This window comes from Ixodes scapularis, unplaced genomic scaffold, assembly GCF_016920785.2.
Source record: "Ixodes scapularis isolate PalLabHiFi unplaced genomic scaffold, ASM1692078v2 PGA_scaffold10__122_contigs__length_95168666, whole genome shotgun sequence".
Classification (NCBI taxonomy): domain Eukaryota; kingdom Metazoa; phylum Arthropoda; class Arachnida; order Ixodida; family Ixodidae; genus Ixodes; species Ixodes scapularis.
Genome location: NW_024609836.1, coordinates 84643441 through 84660061, shown reverse-complemented (window position 1 = coordinate 84660061; position 16621 = coordinate 84643441). Strand labels below are relative to the sequence as shown.

The 16621-nt window shown below is 46.5% G+C and overlaps 2 protein-coding genes across 2 annotated transcripts; both read right to left on the bottom strand.

Annotated features, from left to right (window-relative positions):
• Window positions 1-1568: 1568 nt before the first annotated feature.
• Window positions 1569-2867, bottom strand: LOC8035959 (cAMP-regulated phosphoprotein 19-like). The gene is made up of 3 exons (XM_042288614.1): window positions 2790-2867; window positions 2572-2670; window positions 1569-2232 (listed from the first exon to the last, which is right to left on the bottom strand). The coding sequence occupies exons 1-3, from the start codon at window positions 2865-2867 to the stop codon at window positions 2047-2049; spliced, it is 363 nt and encodes a 120-aa protein (XP_042144548.1). The 3' UTR covers window positions 1569-2046.
• A 4694-nt stretch (window positions 2868-7561) lies between these two features.
• On the bottom strand, window positions 7562-15561 carry LOC8042452. Its single transcript, XM_002415509.4, has 4 exons — window positions 15065-15561; window positions 10018-10195; window positions 8912-8939; window positions 7562-8080 (listed from the first exon to the last, which is right to left on the bottom strand). Exons 1-4 carry the CDS (start codon window positions 15392-15394, stop codon window positions 7783-7785), a joined length of 834 nt encoding a protein of 277 aa, XP_002415554.4. The 5' UTR covers window positions 15395-15561; the 3' UTR covers window positions 7562-7782.
• Window positions 15562-16621: the final 1060 nt, after the last annotated feature.

Below are 16621 nucleotides of genomic sequence, written 5' to 3'. Positions count from 1 at the left end.
GCTAAATCCTAAGAGAAGTCTGTGTAGAACGCCAAGGACACATCATTACCTCTAACGCGATGTCCAGGATGTCTATGCCTCACTCAGCACACCAAAGGACCACCGATGATTTGGTTCAGCAAGGTGCATTAACTGGCAGCAGAGTCCGCAAGCGTCATCCACTTGATGCATCTTCTTTCGAATTCTTGCTTCTGGAATTTGGTTCAGCAATGTTCGACGCAGTAGCTGAGAGCACAGCGCCGCTCATACCCAAACTCTGGTGCAGAAAAAAACAACAAAAGGTGACTAGCTACCGGACAGTCGTCAAGAACGCAACATTGCGAGTCGTCACCACGAAGTAATGCGACTGACGTCGTCGGCACGCTGATGTCCGTCAGATATCAAATCGGAGACGAGTTGGCTCCGGTCACCGCGTGCTGCAGCAACTGGATACGGCTATTGACTGCGACGGCGACGCGATGATAGGCGGGGGGAGGGGGGGGGGGGGTGTTTGGTGACGATGGCGGGGAGGGGCAGACCACAGAGAGGACCGTGTGAACTCTCCGATCAGGATGTCCGCGCCTGCTCCCAGTGGAGGAGGCACTTTCCGGGGCCCCGTTTTTAGACAGCCACTTTTACATCGGTATAGTTGTTCGACGGGATCCCTATGTGCAATTTAACCTTCCGCCTCGAACGTTCGTCGTTTTGCCAAGTCTCGGCTTCTTTAAAAGTTAAAAGAGGCAACCCACGACGTTTTGCCAAGAAACCATTCGAAGAAATCATGTTCAGTGCCACAAAGCAGACTATCGTTCTTATTTATTTTTTTGGCTACAGATATTTGTAGCGTTGCAAAAGTGTTGTAATTTGCAGAAGTGTTGTAAGTTTGTTGTGCATGTTCCTTCTCTGTCCTTGCCTTTTTGTGCGCTGTTCTGTTCACTATTGTATAGCGTTGCTATTGGCCGAGCTTCCTCCATAGATTTCAGCGATTTCAGCCACATGCTCTTCGAGAATGGAGACGCACTGAATTTTTAGAGGGTATAAGGTTCTTTGAGATTTTCATTCGGTTCCCGTTTAAGTTCTTCCTACCATGGTTCGACGACTTTGAAACTGTTAACGTATTTGAGTAGTATCTTCGCGACTTTGACCTCGTCGTCGTAAAAGCTTTCTTCCTGAGGCGTTAGAAAGAGTTATCTATACAACGCCTGGTCTAAGCGAACGCAATTGCAACGTTTTTTTACAAAACATCAATCGTGTTAATCTAAAAAAAAAAAGTTTTTCTTTTTTAGTTTGATTTTTAAAATTGGGCATCAAAATTAACCCGTCAGAAAGCAATATAACGTACCCAAAATATTTGAGGCCGTTATAAATATGCATGTAGATTAATATTTTCGAATACTCAGAAGACGCCGTGCTAAAATGCAATACGCGTGCTTCATTAGACACAATATACATATATATGTATATTGTGTCTAATGTACGAGTTGGTGTACCCAGTGTACCTAAGAGAAGGCCGCTCGGCCGTTTTAGGGCACCCGAAAAATAAAGATTATTATTATTATTATATTGTCCGATTATCATAGCTTTGCCCATCTGTCTTCTGTCCCCATTTGAAGCCACTCCAGAGTCGTACAGTCAACGATCTTTATTTACAAGAAATACTCGAACAACACCCAACTAATAAAAATATAATAATAAAAAAAAAAGCGCCATACCTTTAAAAGAATAACGTTTCGCCCTAGCGAGCCAATCGGAGCTCTCTAAGCGCGGCACGTGACAACTGTCGCATATACTCCGGCTGTCCCTCTGAATGGCCGTGGTGCAGTAGCCTAGACATTTAAAACAACTTTGAATAAACAACACGAATGAGGGGGAAAATCCCCCCCCCCTCCCCCCCTTCCCTTAATCTCCGAATAGTTCCGACGCTTCTGTCGAGATGCCCGCCTTGGTGCCAAGTTCTGCTGACACAGGGTATCACCCGAAATGCACATAAAACCAACACAAATTGTTTCAAAAAAGTTTTTTTTTAAAAAAGAGACATAAAGAATGGATGCGCCTTCTCGGCAGTTTTTAGAAAAGAGTCAGGGTGGCCAGCTTGCTCTGCTCGATGGCAGCGTTGCGCGGGGGCAGCGACTCCACGGTGGGTATGGCCTCTCCCGTGTCGTTCTGCGGGACGGCTGGAAAGTCCCGGGGGGTGGTCACGTGGGCCCTGGCCCTGGCCATGTTGTAGTCCGCGGAGTCGAAGTACCTCTGCTGCTGCGCTTGCACACAAAAGAACAGCGCTGAGAATAGAGTACCGCAGCGCTTTCCAAACTCTGCTATACCATGCGACCCATAAAAATATAAGATATATATTAAAGAAATCCATATCATTTTTCTTTCTGTTCATGATCCAGAGCTCCCCAAAGAAGATACACCGAGGGTATCAACACTCCCGTTCCAAATTTTCGTGTGGGAGCCGCCATTTTGGTGTTTCGCGATGTAAGGAAGCTTAGGCTCTTAACATTTGAGCTCTAACTGGAAACAATGATTGTGAGCGCAAGGTGGTCGTCTTTACTCCGAAGCGAGGCTGAGGGAAATCAATTTGTTGCTCACCCCTTTTTTCTGTCTCTTCTGGAGAAAGCGTAGTTTCTCACGCCCGACGACCTGCGGATACTTGAACTCCGTTTCAAGTTCCGAGCCTTCGTGCAAACTCTGCAAACCAAAAAAAGAATAAAAAAGGAAAAGCATTTTAGGTGTGGTTTAGTTTTCGCTGATCACAAAGATCAAATAAAAGTGGCGCCAAAACTGCGAGCTGAATCTGGTGAAAACACCTTGATCAATATCGATCTCGCTGTATACGAGTGAGCTGAACCTGTAGTTCCTCGGGGTTGAACAACTCGTGCAGACATATCCCGCACCCAAAAAGATAAAACCAAAGGTAATAAGAAGTCTTTATTTTCGCAAAAATTAACTACGCATCACCGAACGCTCAGTTTCCGTCTAAATGTAACGCTGTTGGTCCGGACCAGATGCTGAGTTTTAGAGATAATCGTTATCTCACTTAAAAATTATAGTGTTAGGCCGGGCGTTTGAAAAACACGCCCTGTCGTTCTCATTTTGTCGGTGACTGCACAATGCATGTTGATCAATGGTGGTAATTGCGCGGGGCGCAAGTTCGTCTGCTTCTTTTGCAGGGGGTTGTGGCGACGTCAGAACGCCGAGCCCTGATGGCAGGATGCCTTGAGCCTCTACCCACTATGCTTCAATCAAAGCCAATCAGAGCTCGACGTCCATCTGACGTCACCACAACCCTTGCAAAAGAAGCAGACGAACTGCAAAAGCAGCAGACGAACTGCACAAGCAGCAGACCAACGTTGCAGCAGACGAACTGCACAAGAAGCATACGAACTGCAAAAGAAGCAGACGAACTGCAAAAGAAGCAGACGAACTGCAAACGAAGCAGACGAACAGCAAAAGAAGCAGACGAATGATGGCACAATTATCTGCGGATGTTCGAAGCATATTCATACGTCCGTGTGCTTGTCTGTACAGTACGACCAATATGTTACCGTTGGAGACGGAAGAAACGCGACTCGGACATGCATGGTGCGGACAAAAGGCGCAGGTGCATGGGCCTATATAGCTCAGCAAAATGTGTCGATTGTAACGAGATCGGACGCAGAAACAGCACCTTCCGCAAAAGCCACGCACGCGCTCGGGCCTTCCGTTTTGTCATTTGTCAACCCTGCAGATGTTTGCGATGGTTTCGCCGCTTACCTGTTCGTCTTCTTTCTCGTGTCCTCCTGTCACGCCAGATTCGCCGCCGCTCGCGCAGACTTCACCGCTCTCTGCGTGGGCCATGGCAACTAACGAGATTTTGTAACCCGGAGAAAACGACAACAAAACGCTCCGAAGAGACGAGAAAGATTCGCAAACACACGACACTGACGTCGGTCCGGCGATGGCTCGATTGTGGCTCGATATCGGGGAGTTGGGCGGAGAGAGTTTGCCGTCCGCTACCGATTGGTCAGCGCGCCGTGGTCTGCGCTGTGGGCTTTTTCTTTGCACTGTGAAGGCCATCGATGACGCTGCATTCTTCGATTCGAACCACCATTCGCACACCTCTGCTTTCTGATCGTTGTGTCGTCTTCGCGCCACGGGTGTTTCTCTTTTATCGAACTTTTTTTACGTGCTTGTTTTCGCGGATCAGTTCATGAACACAGCACCTTATGTCTTAAAAAAAAAGTAACTGAACTTTTTTTTCTTACTTTTTTTTTTTTTTTTTTTAATTATTTCGTACAGCAACTTGGTGAGTTTGGCTAGTCGGTTCATTAAATACATTTAAGCGCAAAAAAAAAAAAAAAAAGACAGTGAAAATGAAGATTGCAAGCGCAAGTTCGTCTGCTTTTTTTTGGCAGGGGTTGTGTTGGACACCAGGAAGACACCGAGCTCCGATTAGCTCAGACTAAAGGATAGTGGGTAGAGCTCAAGCTGCCTTGAGGTCTATCCACTATCCTTCAATCAGAGACAACCAGAGCTCAGCGTTCTGACGTCACAGCCCTGCAAGAAAAGCAGACGAAGCTTGCACTCCGCATACACCCGCCTTGTATTGTTTTTGTTCTTCACTCTGTCCTTGTTTTTTGGCACTTAAATGTATATTCATAGGCTTGTACAGGTCCGATGCTCACCGTTAGTACTCCTAATTCGTCAAAAGCGACTATAAAATCAGCGCTGCACTGTACCCGGGGCGACAGGCTGAGGCCCGACTTTTCTACTCCATTTCACCTTACATCCGGCCGCAGCGGATGCTGAGCCATCCAAGCCAATCCAGCTCCATGAATGTAGCACATGGAGAATAAAAGGGTAGGAGAGGGCATGACGTCGGCCGCGTAGCCTCCACAAGCCATGCTCCCTTGACGCCTCGCCTCTTTCTCATTTTCCTCCTTACTCTCCTCACTTACCATGCCAACGTGACCACATCACGTGACCGTAGCTAGACTTCGTCTTGCTGTGGGGTACTAGAATACACCACAGTCTAGACTTCGACCTGATAAAACCTACCGGACGGAGCGCGTGCAAGCCTGCAAGGAGTCTTCCTACAATCAACCATCCATTTTACACGTGACATGTCACGCGCACCAATCGCCAGAGAGATCTGCGGTCGCGCTGGGCACAAAATCGTTTAAACTTTTTATGACTAGGCTTCACCAATATTGCAACCTGCCCCCTCCTAGTACTTCTAACCTCCTTGATGTAGCATGCGACTGCTCACGGCGCGTCGGGCGCCTCCTCTCGAAGGTCACGGAAAACTCGCACGGACATTGATTGGCTTCGATAGCTAGCCTTCGCAGCAACCGGCGCTCCACAAAAACAAAAGTAACTGTTTGCAAGAAAATTACGGAGCGCGCATTTGATAAGAGCTTTATTCTGGGCGTTGCACAGCACAACAGCATCTTACATCGTGGTGCACAATAAACCACGCGCTCGCGCCTTTGTCAGAATTACAGATGTGATAGAGCTGAGAATAAATAAAAATTTATTTTCTGCGACTTCTTCAAGCTGTAGTTTCCACAGGTCCCGCACCTCTGCGAGAGCAACTAAACTTAGTTTCCGCTACACGCAGCCGATACACGCGCGAGCTCCGGGCTTTCAACGCGTCCCTGCCAAGCACGCGCGCCCGTGCAGTGCAAGCACAGCCATAGCCCCCTCTATACTGACAAAGCCTGGCAGATCTCCACAAGAAGCGGCCGCCGAAATCGAAAAGGTATAGGCTCCTTGCACAGGACGTCATTTCCGTTGCCCTCCAGAGAAGAGGGGAAGAAGGAGCTCCCCTCTTATAAGGACCGTCCTTTGTACCTCCCGGATTTGTACAGGCGTCGCTATTCTCCCCCCAGAAGATTATAGAAGATTAACCTGTCACTCAAAATTCTTACAAAAGCAGCTTCCCTCTCCTCCTCTTACTTGGTGTTCAAAAGTGTGCGATGTGACGTGCGCGGCAGGCAACGGATGAGAGGAGAGCCACGTGACGGGCGCCTCGCTGCGGCGAGACGCCGAAACACACTTGTGCCGAGCGATGGAATGTCCGCTCGAGCTTCTCGCGTTCCTCTCGGGCTACCGCTTCGTTTCTCGTCGGGTTTGTAAACCCTGTTTGGGGTCCTCGCCGCTGCAAAAACTGTGCGCTAACGTCCAGGTTCCCCTAAAGCCCCTTTGTCCTGGGAAAAGTAGCGCCATTCATTGCTGTGGAAATGCTCGAGGCACGTGCCGCGCACCACTTCTGGGACATTCATGGCATCTGAAATCTAGCTCAGTGCTGCGCTGTGCCGCCATGATCTTACCAAGGGCTGCATGTCGTACGTGTCTCGTGCATCGACGCACCTTGCGCTACTTTTAAAGCATGAAGGGGCTTTAGACTCCCCAAGAAATGGCTATTTGATGGTAGGTATAAGGTTTAAAAGCGCAAACAGAGAGGGACAATAGAAAATGACACAAAGGACAGGGACAAGGCGCTTGTCCCTGTCTGTTGGCGCTTTTAAACCTCATACCTACCATGGACCAACTAGCTCAAACCATTCTGATGTTAGCCTGAGACTGAGGCAGGAAAAGAGGAAGTTTCAAAGTAGAAGAAAAAAGGAACAGTCGAGGATACGTCTCTAACACAGCTAAAGACAAGTTTATTCGGTCACCCTCTTATATACACTCCACAATCTTCACCACAGAACCTTCGCGACCTCCAAAGCCAAAAGATAACAAAGAGGTCGCGAAGGTTCTGTGGTGAAGATTGTGGAGTGTATATAAGAGGGTGACCGAATAAACTTGTCTTTAGCTGTGTTAGAGACGTATCCTCGACTGTTCCTTTTTTCTTCTACTTTGAAACTTCCTCTTTTCCTGCCTCAGTCTCAGGCTAACATCAGAATGGTTAATTTCCACCAGCTCGCCTGCGCACTCACTACAATATCATAGCTCAAACCAAAGTTTTAATGAGTCATATTTCTTCTACTATGGGCCCTTTCCTCTTTCATCAAGCGCCTTGTCCCTGTCGTTTGTGTCATTTTCTATTGTCCCTGTCTGCGCTTTTAAACCTTATAACTACCATGGACCAACTAGCCCAAACCAAAGTTTTAATGCGCTATTTGATGCTCTGTGCTACCAGACCCTCGCGCTCAACTCTGCGACCGGGCACTCTGTGGCTCTGTCGTCGAACTGCCAGGCTTTGCGAGTAAAGAGGAGGCTATGGCACAGCTCGGGGTGCTCAGGGCCACATCCTCGCGCTCGTAGCATCGGCTGCGTCTGAACTTAAGCTGAAACAAAGTATAGCTTTCAGGGTTAGAGCACCGAGGAAGCAGAAAATAGTTCCTGGCATGTCTTCTGACCCGTGACCACGGTGGGAGAAGAGAGGTGTGTCACAACGAGGTCACAAAAGGGGTCGAAATTCCACTCGGGCTCCAGCCCGGGGTACTGTCGGGTTGGGGCTCAGCGCGCAGGCGCAAGCTCCTGTCATGCTGCGCCATCTCGCGGATTTTGTCAGAAATAGGAGCGAACCTTCGAGTAATTGTTGATGGTGGTCCTGTGACTTCGCTGACGATGGTGAGGTCGAGTCGGTAGATGATGGGGAATAAATAACTTTTATGTACAAACAGAATTATAGAGCAGGTTTTACAAGTCAAAAAGGGAACTTTCTGGACGCCCTGCGGACCCTCTACGCGGCTACTCGAGGTGAGGTCTGCCCACCTAGCTCCAGACAAGAACGCTGCCGCTGGAACAACCTAACATCATGTTTCATAAAAAGAAAAAAAAAAAAGAAAAAAATCCTGAGTATTGCTTTAGTTATTTCAGTTCCGGGACTTCAGATGGCTCGCTTTTTCTTGGGATAGCTGGAGGCGCGTCATCGACGTCGGGGGGCCTGCAGCCCGTCGGGGACCTTTCAAGCGGTTGGCTGCACCAGTAGGAGACGTGCTTCCTCCAGGGGCAGAAGATGGTGGCCTTCACGAGGGCACCTACCACGGTGACCTCCACCTCCGACTTGTAACAACACACTGGACACCTTTCGAGGAGCTGCGTCAAACAGTGCTCGTCCACGACGCAGTTTTGACTGTGCAGGCGCTCGCAAGATTCGTCTTCGGTTCTGCCAAGATAACATATGGAATGGACGATTTTTTTTTTAAAACACCAAAATGCCGCACACGAGGCGCACGGGAAAGCTGTGCAGATGCATGCCCGTTGGCCCGTGCCCCCTCGCCTCCGTTTGTTGTTGTTGCAGGGAAGCCGCAGCGCGGGAGCGCGAGCCGCTCACGTGGTGACTAATTTTCAAAGTTTCATTTGCTGGGTTTGGAGCTATAGCTACGGCCGCGCCACGAACATGCAACAACAGAAGAGCCAGCAATACCAACAATTTGAACAAAAAATATTTACTAATTTCTTGGTTGAATTAGGAAAAGACAGGAAAGCCAGCGTCGTCTGCATTGTCTTCCATGTCCCTCTTTCGTTTTCACACCCCACGTTACAGAACAGCATCCCTTTCCATTTCTGCTCGCACACTCCTTTCCCACACCTACTTTATTTTTTTTTGTTTTGTTTTTAATCCCATAGCAACTAGGTAACACAAGCCGCCACACAGTTCAATGATCAGAGTCAAACTCATTTACCTAATCATACAGGTAACACTTGCCAACTGGAAGGATGCAAGAAGGGCAAGCACACCGCCCTCTCCCAATACAAAGAAATCTTTGCTATGCCATAAAGTCCACCAGCAGTACAGGCGTCCACCTACTCTGGTACGTTCAAAATCTGTAGAAGGGGTTTTAGCTAGAAAAAGAACAGCCAGAGACCACGCTCCCACCCTGTCCCAACAGGTGCAAGACCCAGCTTCACGACCGTACCTGGCAACTGCATTTTCATCCAAACTAAAACCAAGCGCATAGAATGAGTGGTAAGAGACAGACAAGGCAAAACTTACCTGCACTGCACTGGTGGTGCCTGCACACCTGTTGAACACAGAAGGAAGCATTATGTCACTGCAGCAAGCAGTGTTAGAACCAACACTATAAACCGGACAGATGTCTGCATTCTTGTGGGGAATGTCACTTTGAGCGAAGGGGTAACAGAAGCAGTTACCTTCATCCCATTGGGCACAATGCCCCCCTATCATACTCTCCAATCTCGCACCACAACCCAAGACTTGAGCAAAGGGAAAAGCATGCACTCAATGCCACTCACACAGTCGGATAAAGTCAAATCGGCTGTAAGGATAGTTTAAGTGTGAAGGTAAACCTCAAACATAGCCGAATTGTGTCTCCAACAAGTATTTTACCTGGCAGCTTACACTATGCAACACACAAAGGCATGAGAACAAAATTCAGCCGAGCAATGCCCACCACTGCATCGCATGGCACCATCCCTGGCTGTAATAAAAACCCGTGGCTCACCAAATTGAAAAATTGCAGGTATGTAATTCAATATCAGTTGCAGACATGTTTATCTTGAGGAGCAGTATCTCTCTTAGTGCATCTACGGCCTCCTTTCTGAAAGTGTACCTCAACAGCTGTTATGCTAGTACATGACGAGGGCTTCAATAACCAATGCCAAGCTAGATTATAAGAGGCCCATGTCTTTCGGCACAATTGCCCCTACATTTGTATCTCCCACTGGTGAACCCACGTTATCCACAGTGAAATACAGTGAAATTCAAGGATCTTTCTAACACTTCCACTTAGCATTAGTATATCCAATTGTGGAACATCGGGACAAAGAGAGTATGACAGGTTTTGTTTCTAGTTTTCAGAGTGAAGCGCCTTTTCCTTTGTTCAAACGTGGAATATTACGAGACTTTGCTTGTTATGTAAAAACATGCTTACACTAAACTCGACTCGGGACGTTACTTGGGTCATGCCTTGACCTCAAAGAGCCCCTTTGAAACTAAAAACAGGAGGATACAACTTTTTGCAGCTGGAATTTCCAAGCACTCTGTTGGGAGTTAGACTGAATGCATCCATGTGTTTCTGTCCTGAACTTCCACAATGGTCAACAGGATCAATAGCGTGAGTAAGCGGAAGCAATAAGCACCCGTCGTCTTCAATGGTTCCGTCTGAACAGCAACATCAACACCATGCAGCTCCACCTGACAACACTTGTCTGTCGCCTGTCCCCTTCTGCGGATGCTCACGACTTCATGTTTCGACGTTTGTCGTTTGGTGACAACTGAAGATGGCAATGAGGTGGCTGCAAGTGCGTCATTACAAATCTGCAATAAAAAAATTAAAAAAAGAAACAGGAGGATAGGTTAAAGGATTAAAATGAAAGTGAATGGATGTCGATTCAACACAACTAGTTGCAGTAAAATACCACAAATAAAAAAAAAAGCAAATTATACAGGACAAAGTTGGAGAAACACACAGGACAGGTGCCACGGGAGTCAAAGAAAGAATAAAAACACTTAAGGACAAGGACAGACAGCACAGTTCTTTCAACTAGCAACACACATTTACTGGTGTCTCCTTCAATAGTGCTATCTTCTTCCTAACGTTTGAGACTAAAGAGGAAGATGCGGAATTAATATATTCATATACACCCGGAGAAAAACCACACAAATTTACACCCAATACACTAAAGATAAAGAATTCAGAAAGAAAGAAAAAAGAAAAGGAAAAACACTATTGCCAAATTGAGATAGAGCGCCCTTTGGCTAATCCAGCTCTGGTTTCAGGTAGTTGATCTCATTTCTGGACAAGGCCAGAGAAGGGGCAGCGATGTTGTGATCGTCATGGGCTATCTTGTATGCCTCAATGATCTCTCTCCCGAGCTTGTTCTTATGTCTCCCAATCGTGCAGGTGTCCTGGAACCGGGCTTCACAGTTTGTACAGAGACGTTGATGAACCACTATTGGGTGAAAAGTGTTGTCCGAAGCACGAGAGACCTCGAGGACGTGCTCTCGTAGGCGCGTGTTAAGGCAACGACCCGTCTGTCCAATGTATCGGTCGCCACAGGAGAGAGGGATGGAGTATACCACCCCCTCTTCACAGGGAACGGTCTGATGAGCGAGTTTGATGGAACATCTTTTGATGGATTCGTTATTGTTCACGCGCCTGCACAGTTGTTTCAGGCGCAACTTGCACGAGAAGACAACCGAAACGTTGAAGCGCGCTGCAATTGCCTTCAGTCTGTGCGCCGAGTTGTGCACATAGGGAATGCAGATAACGCGTGAAGGCTTACTACGTGGAGCACGGGGCCTTTGGGTGGTTAGAATTAACTGAACAAGAATGGTGCTCAGTAGACCTTGCGGATAACCTGCTCTGAGGAGACGTTCTTGTTGTTTTGCAATGCTGAAGCTTGCAAAGTGAGAACATGATTTGGTGCGAGAAGATGAGAGGAGAGACCGGATGATTCCATGTTTTACCAGTTTAGAATGGGAACTGCAGAATGGAAGAATAGGTTTCCGAGACCGTTGTTGGAAGGCCCAACAAATGCCGGTCGGAAGAAGATGCAGACGAAGATCGAGATACTGGAGACCATCGCCTGAGCTGTCTTCCCTTGTGAAATTCAGGCCTGAGGACGAAGAAGTGAAGGCTTGAACTACAGAATCAGAAGAAACTGAGATCGGGTGAATGCAAGTTGACAGGTGCCAACTTGCAAATATATGGTTATTAAAAGATTACAATGTCGTGTATTATATTCCACACACAAAAACTCATTGTATTAAACAAAACAAAAAAATCAACTATACTCGTTTTCATCTGAAGAAAAAAGGAAGTGCTGTGCATTGTTCATGTGCCACGCAAACCAGTTCTTACAAGATTTGGTTGTCGGAGGAACAAGAGATGCTTTTGGCATTACAAACAGGTACGTCTTGATAAGATAGCATACCTTTAATCTAAAATGTACCTGCATATATCTTATTTCTTCAAGTAAAAGGGGAAATCGGTAACCCTCCGTAAGGAGCCAGACTTTTTTTAGTGTAGTTCTTGATGTGAAAACGAGTATAGACGCTTTCAGCGCGCGCCAGATTGAGCCGCCATAGCCGACCTTCTCTTGTCTTACCGAGATGCCGAGCCACTGAAGCGGCCGTTGACCAGCCTCCACAGGGGCCTAGGCTGGGGAGAAGGACACAGTAACACTTAAAATGACAATAACCTGTCCTGCTGTCGCAATGATGAAGTGAAGCGAACGAAATAAGAGCGAACAAAAACTGAAGGTCGGTTATGGTGGCGCCATGGACTGCTGCCTGAAAGCGTCTATAGGTAAATTAGCTATTAACTATTTTAGAAGTTCTTTATCGTTACTAATATCCCTAGGCCTTCCTCTTTCTGTAACATATCCTTCCCATAAGATTTCTGGAAAAATGAAAAAGGCGGGTGTGGGAAGTTCTTCCGTATCTCATACGATACGAGCCTCTACAACCCCGTATGTGTTACACCTTATTCTATGCTGAGCTGAGGTTACGTTACTCCACGGATGAATGGATGGATGGAAATTAATGGCTGTACCCCTTAGAACAGATGGTAGCTTGCGCTACAGAGTCTAAAAACTAAAACCATACGCAATTCCCCTCTTTTTGCCGGCAAAAAGGGAGGGGGGGAGTTAGGATGACTATTTAACGCGAGGTTCACCTTCGACTGGAGAAACAACAAATACAAAAGAGAATATTGTAAGGGTGCAAGCGAGCTGGTGAATATTAGCCATGTTAGATTAACCTGAGACAGGGTAGAGAAGAAACACCAAAACATAGAAGAGACAGAAAGTAGACAGGACGACGTCTCAAACATCGTCCTGTCTATTTTCTGTCCCTTCTATGTTTTGATGTTTCTTCTCTACCCCAGTCTTAGGTTAATCCAACATGGTTAACAAGTCCAAAAGACCAATGCTATACGCGTAACGCCGTGCACCTCGACCGGAAATGGTTATATGCACGACGCAAAACTTGTTGGGTCTCGTATAAAACAAATTGTTAAAACAACTTTTTTGAAGCTGTAGCGTAGCTTAGTGGAAAGGTGTCCGCTTTTTTGTCGAACATTTGGCGATATTTACGACATTTCTTTTTTACAATAGACCCTTTCCGAAATTCAGTTTGGCCACTTTGATCACTATCATCATCAGGGATGGGCAGTATTTCAAATACAAGTATTTGAAATACGTATTTCAAATACTTTGTGTATTTTGCATTTGTATTTAATTACAAATTGGGTAATGTATTTGATGTGTGTATTTAAATACTAAAATATGGGTATTTCAAATACAATTGTAATTAAATACAATTTTGTGGGCGAAAATACATTTCTCTAATTTATTGTCACGACTCATTTTACTCATCCTAAGACGTGTCCAGAGCAGGAAGAAAACTACGTTCTGCACCGAATGTAGTGTCTCTCAATTGAGCACAAGCGTTTAGTGACTTTGTGATTACGGTGCTAGTCCAGGATAAGAATAGTGACGAAATCGACGTTCACAGGCAGACTGGCTAAATAAGTGCCTGTGACAACTTGTGATGCTTTCTGGCCTCATTTGCATCCATATTTTTGCCTGGAACATTCTAAATGCGCAGGTCGTCCAGGTTTTCGCAACTGGTGCGAGTTGCAACAATAAAAAAATTCTCTAGCTAGTGCTGCGCGTCTTTTTTTTGTTTTTTTGTTGGTCTATACCAAAATGTAACCGACGAAATCTACTTTTTTTTCACCTATTACGTCCAAGCTGGTTACATTTTTTTTTTTGTGATTATATTTCTATTACGTTACTAGAGCCTCGCACACTAACTCCCGAGTGTGCAATGCAAAATTAAAATGAAATACCCAGAAACCCGTTGCAGGTGCCCTGAAGTCGCTGACGTAAATTTGGAGGAATGTATTTGGAAAAGTATTTGGAGGAGACCAAATACATTTGCTTGTATTTGTATCTTGTTCTTAAATACTTTTTCGGAAATGTAGTTAGATTTGTAATTAAATACATTTTTGACGAAGTATTTTGTATTTGTATTTCGATACATATTTGCATGTATTTTGCCCATCCCTGATCATCATCTACAAAATGTCATATGTGCCGTACTATACTCTGTTTCACCTTATGATGTACCGCAGGAAAGGCTACAAGCGCGAGCTCTTTGCTCTGGGGCACATCTCGGCGGCACACGCTCTCGTGAATTAAGAGCAGCTGCCAACGCTAAGAGCTCGCGCTTCTAGCCTTCGCTGCAGTACAACATAAGGTGAAACAAGTATAATGGCGGCCTCCTGTTTACTGATAAATGAACAAGTTGAACATATTCCTAAGCTGAGGATTTGATGCCTATACATTCTATACGTTTGCACGTTCCGAAAGCAAAAATTGAATGCAAGCGCCAGCGTAAGCATTAATTTCTATAACTCGGGCCCAGTGAATCAGTTAGTAGCACAGAATAGACTCCAAAGCCCCTTAATGTGTAGAACTTTATCATGGCATCTATCTGGGTTGGCGCTTCGCTCTGACTGCTCGCATCTTTGTGGCCATCTACACTAAAATCGATGATCGAGAAAGAATTGTACAGTGAAGAGCGCATTCTCGTTTGCCGTTGACTTGCGAAACTACCAGTGCCCGATAAAATACTGCAGGCTACAGGTTCATTGCCGCCATTAGTACGGCAAAAGATAAACCGCCATTTCAACCACCAGATGTCACTGAATTTCGGAAAGGGTCTATCACTGAAAAAAAGAACGCTGTGGCTAGCGTTACGTCCGGACGGAGCACTGAAACGCGTATACCTAACCGACCGCCCCCCCCCCCCCCCCCCGCACTCCTCTCTCTCCCCCGTAAACCTAGGGAAGGCGGAGATTTGGACGTAACTTGGGTTACGTCGGACGTAACGCTAGACACTTCGAAAAAAAGAAATGTTGTCAACGAAACTTCGCCGAACTAAATGGTATGGGACTCCCTTTCCGGGGGTGTATGCGGAACAGCGGGGCTTGGGTTGCCGGCTGGACACCGCGAAGCGGCGTGTACGACGGGGCCAAGTGGGTTAATAGTTCCGTACTTAGCAGCCGCAGACTGTCGCCGCGAAGCGGCGTGAACGCAGGCGTGGGTCCCTAGTGATACACGCGCCATTCGAAAAGGATGACCCAAATGGCATGAGCTCTCCGCGTACAAGTCTCACCTCCAACCTCTTCTTCGCGTAAGCACCGCAGGGTACCGGCGGTGGGCGCTTTTCGTCGAAAACAGTGGGTACAGAGTCGGGTTTGAGCCTGCGTCGAAATGGGAGCCCAAACTGCGCACAAAATTTGGCTGTCTCGTCGAAGCATTCCTCCGTGAAGTGGTCGGAACAGACTCTCGATCGTCCCGTCGACACCCAACCAGTGCGGGACAGGGCGTGCAGCCACAGTCCTCGAACTCTGTCGTTCTTTGGAAAGCTGAAATATGACAGCCCAGGCTCGATTCCTTTGCGATTCCTGCAGCCGACAACGCAGCAGAGGTCTCCTCCTCCCATATGTGCCTAGTTCGGCGATGTGTTTGGCGCGGGACCGGCAAGAGAAACTTACGCCTGGCTTCTCAAGGTTTATCACGCTCCTAGAATTTGAACAATTTCAACTTTCAATCATTTCGAAGATTGAAAATGGAAGCATGAAACGTCAAAGCATAAATATCATATGCCGGAAGCCACCACTGGAAGCCACAAAAAAAGCCGGAAACGACCTGTGGATAGATACTAACGGCTGTACCCGTTATATTAGACGGTAGCTTGCGCCACCTATCATAAAAACTCATCGCTTTGACTATAAAAAAAAAAAACATGAAAGAGAATTTTGGGAACGTAGGTAGACGCGCTGCGCGTGCTCGCCTTCACCATAGAAAAGATTCAAAGTAAATAATCAAAATAAAGCGTCCGTGGAACGCGCGTGTTATATGCCATTGTGCCATTTGTTTTATATTTTCGCTTAGCTCGAGCAGCGCGTGTAGCTTCTACGTTCCCTGATATAGTTTGTAGCTTTCACCCTTGACATAAACCGCGTAAAACATTTGTACTTTATTATTACGAAAAGCACACCAAAGAGCTGAGGTTAACTCTAAATATTATTGTGGCATGTCAACAAAATACATGGACCCATGTTCTCCACATCCTTGTCCTTCTGCGTTTTCTGTATGAAAAGAAAAAAAAAAGTTACCAACTTTTGTAAATTATTTATTATTCTGAATAACAAAGATAACACTATTTTATATGTAATAATTATTGTGTAACGCGCACCTCAACCACCTCAACTGTACCTGAACCCTTGGAATATGCCTTGGGGTCTCGCATGACTGGGTCGTCTGCTGCGCAAAACCCGTAGCAGACGACAGGCGCCGGAAGGAGGTTTACGCTTGAGCACCGAGGACACCGCATATATGCCGCGACCTTCCTTCGATGAGATTCGAGCAATCTTTTGATCATTTTATTCGGCTCTGAAGAAGTTTGCGTCGTCTCTTCCTTCTCGTGTTTACTTATGCAAGATGTGCCCTCGTGTCCTCCAAAACCACCTTCACATGCGAGGAGGCGCTGGCCGCGCTGGCGCGGTATAGAAAACCTTTATTTGAGAGTGGAAGAGAGAACAGCTGAAATCAGTTCTATGGAAATCAGAGTTTTTGCAATTTAATGGCAGAAGCCAGCTGAAATCGGCTGCTTTTGCGCATGCGGAGTTTGTAAACCACGTGACTTTGTTCGAGCAGTTGGAACCCC

Bases quoted from the DNA above. Each gene is read 5' to 3' on its own strand.
- LOC8042452 (XM_002415509.4), bottom strand. From the start codon at position 15,394: ATGGGAGGAGGAGACCTCTGCTGCGTTGTCGGCTGCAGGAATCGCAAA. The intron at 8,940-10,017 runs GTGCTTATTGCT...TGTGTTCAACAG, and splicing joins GGAACCATTGAAGACGACGG to GTGTGCAGGCACCACCAGTG. The intron at 8,081-8,911 runs GTAAGTTTTGCC...TTATCTTGGCAG, and splicing joins GCACCACCAGTGCAGTGCAG to AACCGAAGACGAATCTTGCG.
- LOC8035959 (XM_042288614.1), bottom strand. From the start codon at position 2,867: ATGTCTGCACGAGTTGTTCAACCCCGAGGAACTACAGGTTCAGCTCAC. The intron at 2,671-2,789 runs GTGTTTTCACCA...TTTGGTTTGCAG, and splicing joins CGAGATCGATATTGATCAAG to AGTTTGCACGAAGGCTCGGA. The intron at 2,233-2,571 runs GTGAGCAACAAA...GTGCAAGCGCAG, and splicing joins AGAAGAGACAGAAAAAAGGG to CAGCAGAGGTACTTCGACTC.